The 15,085-nt window shown below is 47.2% G+C and overlaps 1 protein-coding gene across 16 annotated transcripts in view; it reads right to left on the bottom strand.

The window, feature by feature from the left end:
• The window catches only part of LOC124416941 (NEDD4 like E3 ubiquitin protein ligase), a 130,105-nt gene that overhangs the window by 50,251 nt on the left and 64,769 nt on the right, over positions 1 to 15,085 (bottom strand). For 11 of the 16 annotated variants that reach the window (XM_004948998.5, XM_424462.8, XM_046905707.1 and 8 more), the window contains one exon: positions 14,364 to 14,417. In XM_004948998.5, coding sequence (XP_004949055.1) covers positions 14,364 to 14,417 — 54 coding nt within the window. Of the gene's footprint in view, positions 1 to 9,967; positions 11,367 to 11,898; positions 13,329 to 14,363; positions 14,418 to 15,085 lie in introns of those variants that run through there. The other 5 variants (XM_004948994.5, XM_004948995.5, XM_004948996.5 and 2 more) reach the window with 2 other exon arrangements.

Raw genomic sequence — 15,085 nt, 5'->3', positions numbered from 1 at the left:
AAGCCCAGCTCCCTCAGCCTGTCTTTGCAGGGGAGGTGCTCGGCCCTCTCATCATCTCTGTGGCCCTGCTCTGGACCCCTGATGGGCTGCTCAATGGCACTGCCTGATCTGCACAGCTGCTGAACCTCAGTGCCGCAGCACAGGAGGGCACGGATGTGGGGCTGCCGCCTGGAGCAGCACTACACGTAGCTGTTGAAGCCCTGCCCACAGTCTCTCAGGTTCCCAAGCACTGTTCACTGGCTCTTTAACAAGAGGTATGGGGGCTGCGTGTGATGGTCTGCTGACCAAAACATGTGTAAATAAGTGTGAAACAGCATTTCAAGCTGTTTGGGGAGAGCAGGTCACACGGCAGCTCTCAGAGACAACGTGCAGTGCAAACCCTGCTCACACACCTGGGATGCCCATACAGGTTGCCCCCGTTCTCCTACACCGAAGTGCATACCCCCAGCGTATCCTGGACCCAGATTACATCCAAAACAAAAACCAGTGTTTTTTAAACTCCACTTTCATTAAAACTCCAAACACTGCTAATATTTACTTGCTCTTTTTCAGTGCTCTACACTGAGAGATGAAAGCTGTAACAGAGTTGGTGCCAACTTCCATTTGCTGAAATCCAAAATCTAAATATATTCATCTTACAGTGCCTGCCTTTGAGGTTCTTAGGGAACTGTAGTATCAATCATCGTGGGATCAGGAAAAAAGAACATATTTTGAATATAAATCAATGCATCCACATCTCCACTGGCAGCGCTTAATGAACATTTAAGTGCTCGATAACACAGAGAAGCATGCTCAGAAAGCTCTGTTTCCACACCCAGCAGGTTGCTCTGTGCTTTGGGGTGCACTGTGCTAGCCCCCCACTGCCCACCTCCCCTCCTGCCCCTCCATATCCTTTCTAAAACGGCTCTTTGCTGCTCTGCCTGGCGCAGGACCTGGGCTGGAATTACTGCTCTGCAATCAGTTGGGGATTTCATCCCCACTTTAGCAGATGCACATTTACATGCGTATACATTTACATGTATGTTTGTCTTGCAACTTGTGTTAGCAGTTGAGCAGAAAACAAAATACAATCCCCGTGTGTGTACTTGTACTCATCTGCTGTAGAACACCTGGAAACCAGCTGCACTGGTGACAAACTGATGGTTACCGGGAGGCGGCCTTCCAGATCTCTGCAAAAAAGGCTCTGAACAGGCCTCTGTAACACAACAGCAGAGGTACCTGAGAACTGGACGTTGGTTCTGACACCTAGCAGATTGCAGATCCCTGCATAGCATCCTCTGTTGCAGAAGATGAAGTCCTGACGCAGAAAGGTAGAAAACAAAGAACTGTCAACGGAGGTCTACAATAAATGGAGACCAACGTGGCAGCACCACGCTGCTGGGGATTCAAACGTGCTTTGGCTTTTCAAGTGTGTCTGTGAAGGGACCCAAGCTCTGCACTGTGGAACGGTGGCACTGCATCCTCCCATTGCTGATCATAGATTATATTCTGGCAAAAGCTCCTAAATTCCCATTTATACACACTACCATATAGATGGAAAAATCCATTCCTTTCATCTATCATACTTACTTTTTGCAAATTACAAACATTTGCATCCTACCTCAGGACAAAAAACAGCTTCTGTAAGACACTAATACAGACCTGTAAGGCCAGAAATTCACCACATTATTTGCTGCTCCTGAGAGAAACAAAGGAACGCCTTCTATTAAAGTCTCCTTTGCTGCAAAACCCAAGCGTATCAACAAGTGGTGTCGGACCAGGTACGTTACATGGATGCAACACTAATGCAACTAACTCACGTCCGAGGACATCTCTGTGTTGAGCTTCACCTCTTCCTTAAGAAGACCAACTTGTTAAAAGCTCACTGCGCACCTTGTGAAGCTTCTGAACTGGAAGAGAAATGCTGGTGATCTGCATTAAGGAGGAAACCAAGAGCTCATAGCAGCACTTTTGGGCATGACCATATTCTTTTTTTTTTTTTTTTAATGAACTTAAACATGCAAAGAGAACAGCAAAAATGCAGACCTTGCAATTCACACATTCAAAAAGATGTTCTGCCCAGCATTCAAAACACACACTACAGCTTTGTGAATTCTGAAAAGCTGCTCAAGAATGAACACGCCGCTACATAACTGCAGGCTGCATCACCAAACACACTGCAATCACCGCCAGCGAGTATCGCTCACTTGTGTTTATAATAATTCAGCATGCTGGCAAGCTGTCTCTGATAGGGCTTCTAAAAATAATGCTCCACAGCCCCACTTCCTGATCCTCAGACAGAGCCACGTGGAGGGGGTTCTGCTCCAGCAACAGAGTTCTGCTCCATTTATACTGAATCTGAAACAAATAAATGCCTTCTGTTAACTCTGCACCATGCTTGAAGCAGATTTAAGCTAAATGGTTGGGATATCTGTAACCTAAAGACCTTTCATTGCAGATGTACTGAAGTGTAAGGATATCATTGGTACAATGCACAAAACTTGAGCTATGGGGTGTGTGTCAACATCCAGGATATGCAGAATGTGGTGGGTGTAATTCTTGGCTCTGGTGACGCTTTGAATTTTATTTAGAAGCATGAAAATATTTAAAATAACTGATTTAACATAACCTCTTCAGATAACACTGCTATAAACAGATCATAGAATCAGAGAATCGTAGAATGGCCTGGCTTGAAAAGGACCACAATGCTCATCCAGTTCCAACCCCCTGCTATGTGCAGGGTCGCCAACCACCAGCCCGGGCTGCCCAGAGCCACATCCAGCCTGGCCTTGAATGCCTCCAGGGATGGGGCATCCACAGCCTCCTTGGGCAACCTGTGCCAGTGCTTCACCACCCTCTGGGTGAGAATCATATGTGGATACGTGTGCTTTGCTTACAGGCAAGAAGCAGAAATAAATTAGTAACAGCTCAAAGCAGAAAATTATTTGGATGAAAGCAATCACGAACTGTTGTAAACATCAACTTTGCAAACTGTCTCCTTGTGGAGGACAACTGTCGGTCAAATGCATCCAGGCTGGATGTGGCTCTGGGCAGCCTGGTCTGGTGGTTGGCAACGCTGCACAAAGCAGGGGGTTGACACTAGATGGTCACTGTGGTCCTTTTCAACTCAGGCCATTCTATGATTCAAATATCTCAAACAGAGGTATTTGACAAATATCTCTAATGCTGAAGCAGCTTTCTGTAATAAAACCATTTGAAATACATGCCCAAGTGTGTTGTTTCCAGCCATCTGCTGAACACTGAAACTGATGCTGACAACACAGGCTGCTGTTGCCTTGCCTCTGTTTGTCACAAACACAGATGCTACTGCTGCTCTTTGCAACTGCAAACCCTTTCTCAGCAGTAGGGTTAAGAATGCCAGTGCAGACACTGCTGATCTCCTTCCTGGAGCACTGTGCACATCGGTTCTGCTATGCTGCACGCTGAGGGTCAGCACACTGCACACCTGAGGACAGCAACACTGCCTTGGGAATGACAACGCCGAGGTCTTCAGCTTCAGAATTTGCTTTTCCCACACTCCCTGGGCAGCACAGCACCCAGCTGACTGCATGTAGCAGCAGAGGATTTGAAGAGAGGGAAAGTGATTTTTTTTCCTTTGTGTATATTCATTCTTTTTGGCAACAGAAAGCTGCACAGTCACACTGCTGGTTTTATTAACACCATTTTTTCTGCGCAAAACAGTAACTAATGCCATCCTCTTAAATGAAAAAAAAAAAAAAACAAACCAAGACAAACAGATAAAAGTGCCAGATTTTAGATGGGTGTATGCAGCAACACGTTTTACAACAAGGTTTAATCCAGAAGCAAAGGTAACAGGATAAATTTGGGTTTAGGACAGTGTGTGGACTACAACAGTCACAAAACGTGTGTGACTTCAACTCGATCTCTTTTCTCAAGCAGCTGAACAGTGCAAAAAGCAGTTAACACCATATCTGTTTTATTACGGGTGGTTTTCTGTGCCCAGTGCCCTGGCTGGCACCTCCAGCGTTACGGCTGTGTCAGCATTTCCATTGTAAATTGTGGGCCTTATAAACTTCAGCTTTACAGAGATCACTGTGTACTGGAACTCAGCATACAACTTTCCATGTAGGAGCAAGTACTTTATTACTGTTATGAAACCAAAGGTGGTGTTATTTCCAGCTCTTTTCTTCAAGAACTTTTTTTTTTTTCCTGTTAACTTTACAGAGAAGATACCAAAAGATACAGCCTGCAGCAAGAAAACCAGCAAAGTTAATGAAATCCAGAACAACTTTCCATGGACCTCTGGGGATGGGTAAAGACAGTGTGCTCAATTCCTGACTGTATTGTGTATCTCCGTGACTACAGTAGATACACAGTACAGATATCCTAAATGAGCAAGAAGCTTGCAGCAGATTTCCCACAGCTCGATGGGATATCACAGAACCTGTGACCATTGAAGAACAGCATCCTCACCCCTACCTGCAGCTGCCGACAACGTCCCCGTCTGCACAGCACAGAGGCACTGCAGCCGTCTGCACCCCTGGTGCAGCAAGCCCAGGGCAGAGCTTCACAGCACCGTTCATCTGAGCTGCTGTAACCATCTAGCTGAGGGCAGGCAGCAGCACTTCTGTTCTAGAAATGCCTGCTGGAGTGCAGACAGCAGCCCCTGAAGGAGGTCTCCAGACCTGGAGAAGTGCAGTATGAAGGATGGAATTGCTGTGTGCAGTACCAGAAGGCAGAGAAGCCTCCAAGGAGCAGAGCACGTCCCACACCATCCATATGTCACTGTGTCCAGTGAGTTGTGCTGGTCCAGGAGTCCATGAAGAGACTCAGACAGAAACACTTCTGACACAGCTTTCACCTTTCTGTGTCAGAAAAAGCTCCAATTCCTCACTATGCAACTGGTACAAGAGAGGATAGCAGGCAAGCAGTTAACAATGTGACTTTTCTTGGTGCCTGCCATATCAAACCACGTGGCACTCCGTAGTTGCTGCAAGGGGGCAGGCAGCCCAGGGACACACAGCAGGCACCCGGCAGCCATGTGCCAGGGGGTGCTCACCCTGCGTGGGGCACAGGGAGCTGGGTGCTGCTGGGAGTCCCCATGTCTCATGCACTGCTGACGCTGGGTGGAGCAAGGCAGCAGAGGAGCAGAGGTAACTGATGTTCTTAGGAGTGTATGAACCTCAGGTCCCAAGAAGTATCAGCCCGGGGCTAGTTAAGGATGACGAACCTTACGCCGTGCACTGAACACTGTGCCAAGTGCAATACTAAAAGGAAAACTGGGATTTCCCTCCTCCAGGGACTGGGTTAGCACTAGATCCTGAAACAGAACCTCCTGAACGGCTCCCTGAATGAGGGAGGGGGAGTGGGAGGTGGAAATCTCCTTTTCATTTAATTTAATTTAATTTCATTTCATTTTTAAATATCCCCACCAGTTTTTCTTGTGAGGATCAGCAACACATAACCCATTTACTGCCCCAACACTATCTCAGGAAAGAGACTTTCCAGACATTACCATAGGCTATACCAAACATGGAAGGATTTGTTTCACTGACACAGATGGATCAGTTTGCATATGAAAGAAAAATAAATACAGCCCAGAAGCAACTTTCATCCTAACCCAAATGTCCCATGCAAATTCCATAGTAAAATATACAGTATTTGTTCCTGCTCTGTCCCTCACTGGCATAAAGCATCATGGACAGTGCTGGTACAGCTCTGCCAACTCTGGGGTGGAACTGCCACAACCCCAAAGGGATCCAGAAATCTGGAACAAATGGAAAGCAATGCCATGGGGGAAGCAGTGCCTACAGATGGGGTCAAAAGTAAATCCATCAACCCTGAGGGACTGTAAATGATACGTGTATTTCACTGACCTTCATACCCTGCAACGATTTGGAAGTTTCTTCCTTAAATATCACTAATAACCCACGTGGAGATGATACACAGGAGCAGAATTACTAAAGCAGTCACTGACAACTGTCCTGAAAGATAGGTAACTCTGGAGGCTGACTATCGAATTAGTTAGTACTCAAGCTAAAAAAGCACAATGCTTGTCTTCATTAACTAGTCTGTATTTTATATTTGAACTTTCTGTTCCAGCGTGTTTTATTTATTCCAAGTGAACAAAGATCGTATTTCACCTGTCTGATTTTGGGTCAAGCAAAAACATCCCAAGACTTCCACATCATAGACTACAAGCATGTGGAGCACAGTGTGGTGACAGCTTCTGACCAAAAATAGGGAATAATAAATACAAGCTCATAAAAAGTTCATTGGCAGTCTTCCCATTCCCCTTTTACTCGACAATAGATGATACTGGACATCATGATCACATCTCTTTTCTGACAAACTGCTGTCAACACATGCCGTTGATGGCTCAGCTATTTGTACTTTGATGGGAAATCCATACACATTTCTCTAAGTTCTAATAGATGTGATATTAATTTGAAGTCCAACTGTGGCAGAAATACTGCTGTATGTGTTCACTGCAAGAAAGTCACTGCAAGCACCGAGCCCTTCAGGCATCCACTTCTATTCCAAAACAGAGCAGAAGTTTGTCTTTACTATAGACTCAATTTAGCATTATAAGCTATCCTACTAGCACAGCTGAACACCAGCAAATAGTCTGTGCTTCGATCGGTGGGTTTGTGGACATGCATCCCCTTAGGTCACACCAGAGATGAATAACCCCCAGTGTGATTGGTCACAGAGATCAAACTCACAGTGCTTCTGCTGGGATAGAACAGAGGATGGTACTGACATGTCAGAGCAGCAGCAGCATCTGACTGTGTGGGTCGCTACCTTCCTTTGCAAAATTCTGCCATCTTGGAATTACTTTCCAGTTCACGGAAGCACTATGATAAGAAGTTAGTAGCAAGCACTTAAACTAAGCTGATATCATGGCAAGTAAGGAGAGTGGCGAAAGGAACAGCACAAGGAAGAGAAGCTCACAGCTCCTTTGCAGAGGAAACAACCGTCAAAAGCCATTGTGCACCATCATCATATAGCAGGGCATTCAAGCACGTTATTATGTAAGAGTTGAGATTTTCCTCGTCAGCAAGAGCACTGTGGCCACCTAACTGTCAGTTGCTAACTGCTGATCTCATGGAAGGGCTCCTGCAGCTCTGCCTCCTGTGCAGCCCACAGGAGCCGCCTCTGCTCTGTTGATGAGAACTGTTCCTAATAGGCAAAGACCTCACCACGGCCACAGCTGAAGCTCTGCCCCAATGCAGGCAGAGGCTTCACATGAGAGTGGCTTCATTTAAACACTGCAATCCCCCAACTGACATCCCGGGTATGACCAAGTTGTGAAAGGCATATGACTGCACAACGAAGTGCAGATCAGCACAGGAAACGATGCTAATGCCTTCAGGAGAGTACTCCGTGCTCACAGATACATCCCAACACTACTTTTAAGGAAGGAAGGAAGATACATGCCGACTTGTGAAATGCAGGCTGGCAGAGCCAGGAGTTGCCTGTGCTGCCTGCCAGCTGAACATAGCTCAGCACTACCACAACATCAAGCACTTTCCATTTTTTCAGTCACAACAAAGACGCCTTTGTCCAGTCCCAAACAGCCATCCAATACTTGGGATTTCTGCAGGGTTCCCCACAGACAGAGATATGCACTGGCAGATCCCAAGCTACAGACAGTGTGTTTGCTCTGTGCCACAGGATATATGCACACAGCACGTAAAATACCACAGCAGTCAAAGGAGTCTGCAAGCATGTTTCCATAAGAAACACGTTCACAATGGGGCACAAGTGTGTCTCCTAACATTCTCCAACAACTCATAATGAAATACATCCTGCTTGCCCCAAACCACTGCAAACAGCAGACACTGAATGGCCATAACCACTCAGGAGCAGCAGAATTGCCGACATGTGCTGAGTGTTTCACCGCAGATAAATACGGTGGCAGCAGCTGCTGCCTGCAGCCCCAGGCCCAGGATCCACCACATACACACAAAGCCATTTAAGTGCAGGGGTCCCATGTGGTACCCTCACAGCTCTAAAGCATGGCAGTGTAACAGAGCACACGTTGCAGGCACAGCCCTCCTCAGCACCCTCAGGTACAGATCAGCAGTGGCACACACCAAAGGATGGTATATATGCCGATAAACCACACCAGACTTTCAGCAGGACACCCTCACTGCCCCACTTCCACAGGACATTCCAGCCAGCCACCCCTAGCCACACCACGGCTGGGCTTGTTAGAAATAAGAGAAACATCACAAGATTTACATTGCAATTAATTTTTTTTCTTTTTAATTTGATTTTCTGCACTGAGGAATGCACTTTCTCTCAGAGTGAGTGCCTCTGCAACTGCCATGCTTCAAGGATGGCCAAATTGATTTCATGTGGTAACTAAAACCAAGAGCATGAAGGAACAAGTTGCATAATTCTCTTCTGGAAACAGTGAAGCACGTCTTTGGTATGCGACTCGCTACCAGAGAAGTGACTTTGGGGTCTTTCACCTTTCAGAACAGGAGGACCGTTGCAGGGACAGGGTGAAGCCATGGGCACACCTCCACCAGCTGCTCCAATTGCCAATGCTTCTACTGGGTCTGTCCTACTGCACCGACTGATACAGCCAGCCACGGTGGTCCTCCAGGAACCGCTAGTACCCAGTGATCAGTAGGAAAACCAGACATACATTTTCAGTGTGAGATAAAACACCGTGGAAGGCAATGTACTGCAGCAACAAAATTCAAACGAAGGAGAAAAATCAAGGAAGATTGTGCACTCCAGACTTTGCTGCTGAAATGTTCTAGGCCAGCAGGAAAGAGACTGAGCACTACTTACCGAGCTGCTAGCTGACAGAAAGTGAAGTGAAACTGTACTTCCTTGTTCAGAGATCTTTTTCACTGTTTATTTTTATTAACACTTTGCTGCAGTTTATGATTTTCTATGCACAATAATGACTGAAGGGCTCAAAAGAAGGTTACACCAGAATAGCTCAGAGATGCCAGCTTCTCGACAAGAAAGCTGCAGAGTCATCATACGGCCTTGCTGCAGCGAGCAGCTGTCTCCCCGTACTGCATTTCACTGAACAAAAGCGCAGCAGAATGAGAACACAGGCGGCGAAGACCCAAATCTCTCCCAGTGAATCTGTTCTCACAGCTGGAGACAGAGCGCTTGCTATTCTATATACAGCATCACTGAGCTCAGGAACTCAAGTGGGCAGTGTTAAATTGCACAGTAAAGCAATTTAAGCAAATGACTAATCTAAACCCTTCGCTTTCATTCCTGCTTTGGTCTTTTCAGGATGGCTTAAAAACGTGAAACTTCAGACTTCATTTGTTACAACAAAGAAGGACCAGAAGATGAATCTTGGCACCTCACAGTAAAACCAAAGCAAACAGAACTGACAGTACAATTTCCCGAGTCGTGACAAGCTGCTTGTATAGCAGTTTGATCAGGACTTGCGGCACACGAAGAAAGAGGACAAGTTCTTAGCTTAGAGAAGGCCAAAAGCAAGGAAAAGAAACCCTAACCTTTCTTTTTTCCCCCTAACTCCTCCGTACCTTACCTGCTAGGCCACTATCTTCTTTAGAATTACCATGAGATTTCTACAGCCTTAGCTCCTGTTGCATTCTGATGCACATTTTTAAAGCCACAGAGGTACACACATGAGCATTATCCTTAGACGTTATCCAAGTATTTGTGTTCAGACTACCAAGTGCACAAAGAATTCCTCACGCAGCAAGGTCCCAGCCAACGAAATTAACACTATCCCTCAATTTGCCATTCGATTGTTCCGATTTTAAAGAATCTGTTGTGCAACGTGTGACGTTAGGATCTCAAAATATTACAACGCACACAACCACAGCTGAGAGCAAAGCTAAGGCAGATCCGAAACAGGGATCGCTGGAGGCTGGTTCCAGAGAAATGGCGAACGTTCTAGCACTAACAAGGGAGCCCTCCAGTTGCCTCAGGTTTAAAAGCTTTTGCACAGCGATTCGGAATGCTGTTAGCAGAGCACAGTCCGCATCGTACTCACCGCAGTGCTGGCTGCTGCAGGACCAGCGGTGCCACGGCACTCCGTACCAACAACTGGGCTTTGTTCCTCGGGATTACGGGTGACAAGGATTCGGAAGTGCTGCTGCCGCGTGTTTTGATCTGGTCTGATTTTAAACAGGCATCCCTTCCCTTGAGGAATCTTCTCTACTGAATTGCTTCTGGATATGTGTGACCCGCTCCTGCCGTTTCCATGCAGTTCTGAAGTCAGTCCGTCACCTGTGGGGCGGATTTCCTCCGGCCGTGGTTGGACGGGGTAGGAAGCGCTCCTCTCCAGCTGTATGCGTGGGTACCTGACCAATCTGTCCCCTTTTGTCCCGGTAAAGCCGAAGTTATACTCGCCACCTGTACCACCTGCCTGGGGCTGCTGTAACTGGAGAACAAAGAACTTTTTCCCCGAATTTGCTGACATGTCTGGCACATGCTGCAGAGACCAGCGACGGGGCTCAGGGGTGGGAGCATTATTTTGAGCCTCGGAACCAAAGGGCAACAGAGTAACCTGAGGCACGTCGGCGCTGGAAGCACGATGCTGAATCCTCACGCCGCTGATGTTCAGACCTGAAGCTGTTTCCTTTGCCTCGTTCTCACGGGCGGTGGACAGAGCATCGTCGCTCTGGCTATTAGGAGGAATAGTACGGAATACCCTCCGGTTACAGCGAAGAGTTCCATTCATCTGCTGCCCCAACTCCTCCGTCTGCCTGGGTGGAGAGTCCTCAGGAGTCACCTCTGGGCTGCTCCGAGAGGATGAGTGGTTTTCAACGGGGGACGCGTAACGCTCCCTAACGTCCGAGGCTTTGCACAGGGGCGTCTCCTCGGGGGTCTCCGGGGTCGCGCACTCATCCGCAGCCTTGCGCTGGAGAGAGATCTGCATGGAGGAGCTTCTCGTGGGACGCGCGCTGATGCTGTTCAGCAGCTGGGGAATAAACATGGAGGTGCTCCTTTTCAAGGAGCCCACTTCTTGGAACTCACTGCCACCGCCGTAATCTGCTCCGTGTCGGGAGAAAGCGTGAGGACTGCTCCTTCTCGGCAAAGTGTGGAATGCCATGAAAAAGTCATCTTCTCTCTCCCGGTCGAGGATCTCGGATTCGGGGGCTGTGTTGCTTCGCCCCGAGCCAAAATGAAACCGCAGCCGATGGGCCATGGTTTTACAGAGAGAAGAAAAGGAGAGGGAGAACGGCAACAACTCAGGCGCTGCCAGAAGTTAAAAACCAAAGACATAAACTCCAAGAAAAAGTGTCCCATCTGCCAAACTGTTAGCACTGCAGCACTGATAGCGACAGATAGCAGAAATAGCCCAAGTGGCAAGCAGCATTCCAGGCATGATTGGGTAAGAGCAATCAGCGCTCCTACACACTGTGACATGGGGTAGGATGGTGGCAGTCACGTGGCCCGGTTCCCCCACTCCAGTCTAAGCCAGTGGGGGTTCTGTTGTTTTTTTTTAATGCCAGCGAGAGCCTGAAACAGCACCTTCCCAGCTGCTCCTTTTCCATCAGAGCGCAGCTGACCGAGGCAGCGAGCACACTCGGCGCCGCTATAAATCTAACTCGTACCGTACGCGCACGGCGCATTCGCACAGGGCGCACGGAAAGTTAGCGGCAACACAGACGTTCGGTGTTAGGGCTGTAAGTCAACGCCACATGCAAATAAGGAGCAATATCTCAAGCTTAACTTTTTGGTGTGCGTTACAGCACGAGGCTATCATGGCAGAACGTGAGTAAATATAGCACCGTTACGCTTTCAATTTTAACTGTGCTCGTGGCACGGTTCAGTAACAAGCTCCTTGCCTTTAAAAAGCCACAACTTTCACGTTGTCCCCACGAGTGCCACGCAGCCTCCGTGAGCCCGCGCAGCCCCTTTCAATCAGTAAACATTACAGCAAACAAAGCAACCCTATACACGGCAAAGGTTTCTCACTCAATAAAAACAGCAGAAACGCGCAAAATGACGGGAGGCAAAGTTCCCTTCTCAGTTTCACCGGGCAGTAACGACGAGTGAAAACCAGAGACGGGTGTCGCACTGCCGTTTGGTACAGATTTGTCTTAAACAGCACACAGAAACTCTGCCCATTACTGGCCGGCCTCCAGTGGGAAAGTTAGCAATACTACCATGGGCGTGATCGCAGGCACGGAATACAGTTACACTCTGAGAGCCAAGAGACCTCAGAAGCAGAACAGACGGACAGGATACGTCCAACTGCAGAACAAACACCCTAAATACGCCCCACTGCAATGCAGGAAATTGGTGGCTGGGGGATCCTCACAGCCCAAGGGCGCCCGCCATCGCAATGGTTCGCATGGGCTGGGGGAGCACCCGCTTAGCTAAAAGCACATCTACAAGAAGAGACAGCGTAGGATCAGCTCGACGCACAGACATCTGTTCCTTAGGAGAGCTCTGAGAAGCGCTGTCAACAAACTATCGGTGGCAGGTCAGCGCTCTGTCTAGACGTTTCAACCTCTGTTTGCACGTAGCCTGCTTTCAAAAGACAGAAAGTGACCAATCAAAGAGAAATGGAAGCTTCAAACACTGCAACTGCCAGCAGACAGCACAATCCCCTATTGTTTTAGGTGGAACAGGAGCCAACAAGAAGAAAAACACAAACAGCTTCTACACAGCCACAGTGCTGTGGAACTGCCTCGTGCAAGCACAGGTGTTGATTTTATCTTATTTTTCACGTAAACCATTACCGACAGCCTCTTTTTGCTCTGAAGATGAAGATGCACCATACATCCTCTGCTCTGATGGGGGGAGAGAAAGGAAAGGACACGCTGCAGACAGGAGGTGCTCAGATAATTTAGGAATGCGAACAAAATAAAGTTTTTTTGGGGGGTAAAAGACATGTAAGTGCTGACAACAAGTATTTCACATGAAAGCTAAAATTATCTGCTTATTGCCTCATTCTGTAAGTGCAAGACGATGGAAATGTGCCCCTATGAGCCCCGGTGTTCTTGTTCTCCTCAGCCAACGTTTCAGAATGCTTTCTGAAAGGAAAGCAACAGCTCCTCATCCCCGGGTTACGGCCTGCAGAGGCAGGATCACACGAAGGACAACCAGAAAATGGTTCAACAACACAGGAACACTGAAACACTCACTATATGGCCAGTGCCACAGAAAGGAAACCCAGAAATCCCATAAAATATATCAGAAAAGGGTATACTGAACCTTTCGGTTCTCCACTGTCAGTGCACAGTCAGGTTGTAGGTTTTTTTCTGGACTGCCACCTCTCCACTGACAGACGTGGATATCCCCATGCATGCCACTGCCCTCTGCAGGCAGAACGAAATCTCTTCCATGGGCTCCTGCTTCCATCCTCCACATCAGCACAAACTCACCCCAACCACCCCTCCAGCTGCATGCATGCTACACAGGAACCACAGCACCACAGAATGGCTTAGGTTGGAGGGGATCTTGAAAATCATCTAAATCATCAGCCCCCTACTGCCATGGGCTGGTTGCCTGCCATCCTATCCATCTGACCAGGGCCCCATACAGCCTGGCCTTGGAGATCAGCGTTTCCATACTGTGTATTTTTGTTTGGAACTAAAAGATCCTCACAACACCGGTCTAACAAGGCAAGTAGGTTCAGCAGACACTGTACTGCTCTGAACCAAGAAATCTAAGGCCTCATCTCACGAGCAGAAAAATGGTGCTCCAATTTTCAGCAGACAAAAGTTAAAAGTCATCCACCCAGTGTGCTGTCAGATGGATCCATTTAAATTAGCGTATGCAGCATCACAGTGTTGTCTGTTTGACACGTCTGTGTGCAAAATGTACTCACTTCATCACAACAAGAGCAACATGCACTAAGTTTTGGGAAGACTTACCATCTCAGTAATAGTGGTTATATCAGACAAGCGAGGTTCAAGGCTAAAAGCCCTGGCAATATGTTGGGTGTTACCAGGGGCAGAACTGAATACAAAACGCAGAGCATTACTTTGCTGTTAGCTAAAATCTTCAAGGACCCACATCTTGTGTAACTGAGCAGAGTTCTGGTTACCACATCTCACAAAGGATTAAGTATGAAAAGGTACAGGAAAGAGATGCCCAAGTGAACAGGTGATGAAGCAGCTGCTTTATGTGCAACTAACAAGGCTGGGACTGCTTTTCAGCTCACACCAGAGGAGCCTCAGGAAAAGTATGATGTGGTTTCCACCAACAGAGCATTTAGCTTAAAGAGGACCATTTTGGTCTGAACCAGTAGAGTATTTCTGTGTTTAATGTTCCATTAGTCCATAAGATAGACACTTTGTATGCTTCAATCCGTGTAAACATTTTTTATGCTTCAACCATGTAAACAGCAGAAAACATACACCTTTAAGATGTGTTACATTTCCATCAGCTGCGTTGCACAGCTCTGGGAAACAACCAAGACAGGGACTCACCAATCTGTTCTCATCAAACACTTCAAACAGGAGGCGATGGTTGGTTGGGTTTACCTAGGAGAAAATCCAAATAATATTATTTTAGCTTCATTCACTCAGTTAGAACAGTGCATGGACACAAGTTTATAAAATGATTAAATCAAGGCGAACAGAACAGAACTAATAGGTTTATATAAATCCTTTGCTTCAACTAATTGGGAGAACATGAACGCAGAAGCCCAGACTGGACAAAACACCAGAGAGCTCAGACTTCTGGGTTCCATACCTGAAAAACTTGACTAAAACGTAGGGAGCAAAAGCTTTAATGCATTTCTTTCAGAATTTAACCATCATCTCTATTTCACCCAGTAGAAATGATGAACATAAATACATTTTCTTATACTTTACCTTAAAGCATTTGACTTTGTCCCTTACAGCCCCTCTCACAACACAGCATGCTGTGAGTGAGACCAGGGTCACTCTACCAGGACGGGCTTATGGAGCCAGGGTCACTCATTCCTGAGCCCTGGACACACATCGGGGTGGGTGTGAGCTGTCTTTATGCACAACAGCAGTGTAAAACTTCCTGACACTCCTTCCTGTGCCATGCCCAGAAGCACTGGGAAAGGCATGGGACCTTAGAAGTGAACTTAGTGCCTGCAGACTGCATAACTCAAAGGAACAGGTATAGGTCATATTATACAAATGATAAAAAACTATTTACCTAAAGACTGTTTTAGAGA

The sequence above is a fragment of the Gallus gallus genome, chromosome Z (assembly GCF_016699485.2).
Source record: "Gallus gallus isolate bGalGal1 chromosome Z, bGalGal1.mat.broiler.GRCg7b, whole genome shotgun sequence".
In the NCBI taxonomy this organism is placed as follows: domain Eukaryota; kingdom Metazoa; phylum Chordata; class Aves; order Galliformes; family Phasianidae; genus Gallus; species Gallus gallus.
The sequence above is the reverse complement of the archived record's forward strand: the minus strand, read 5'-3'. Positions and strand labels throughout refer to the sequence as shown.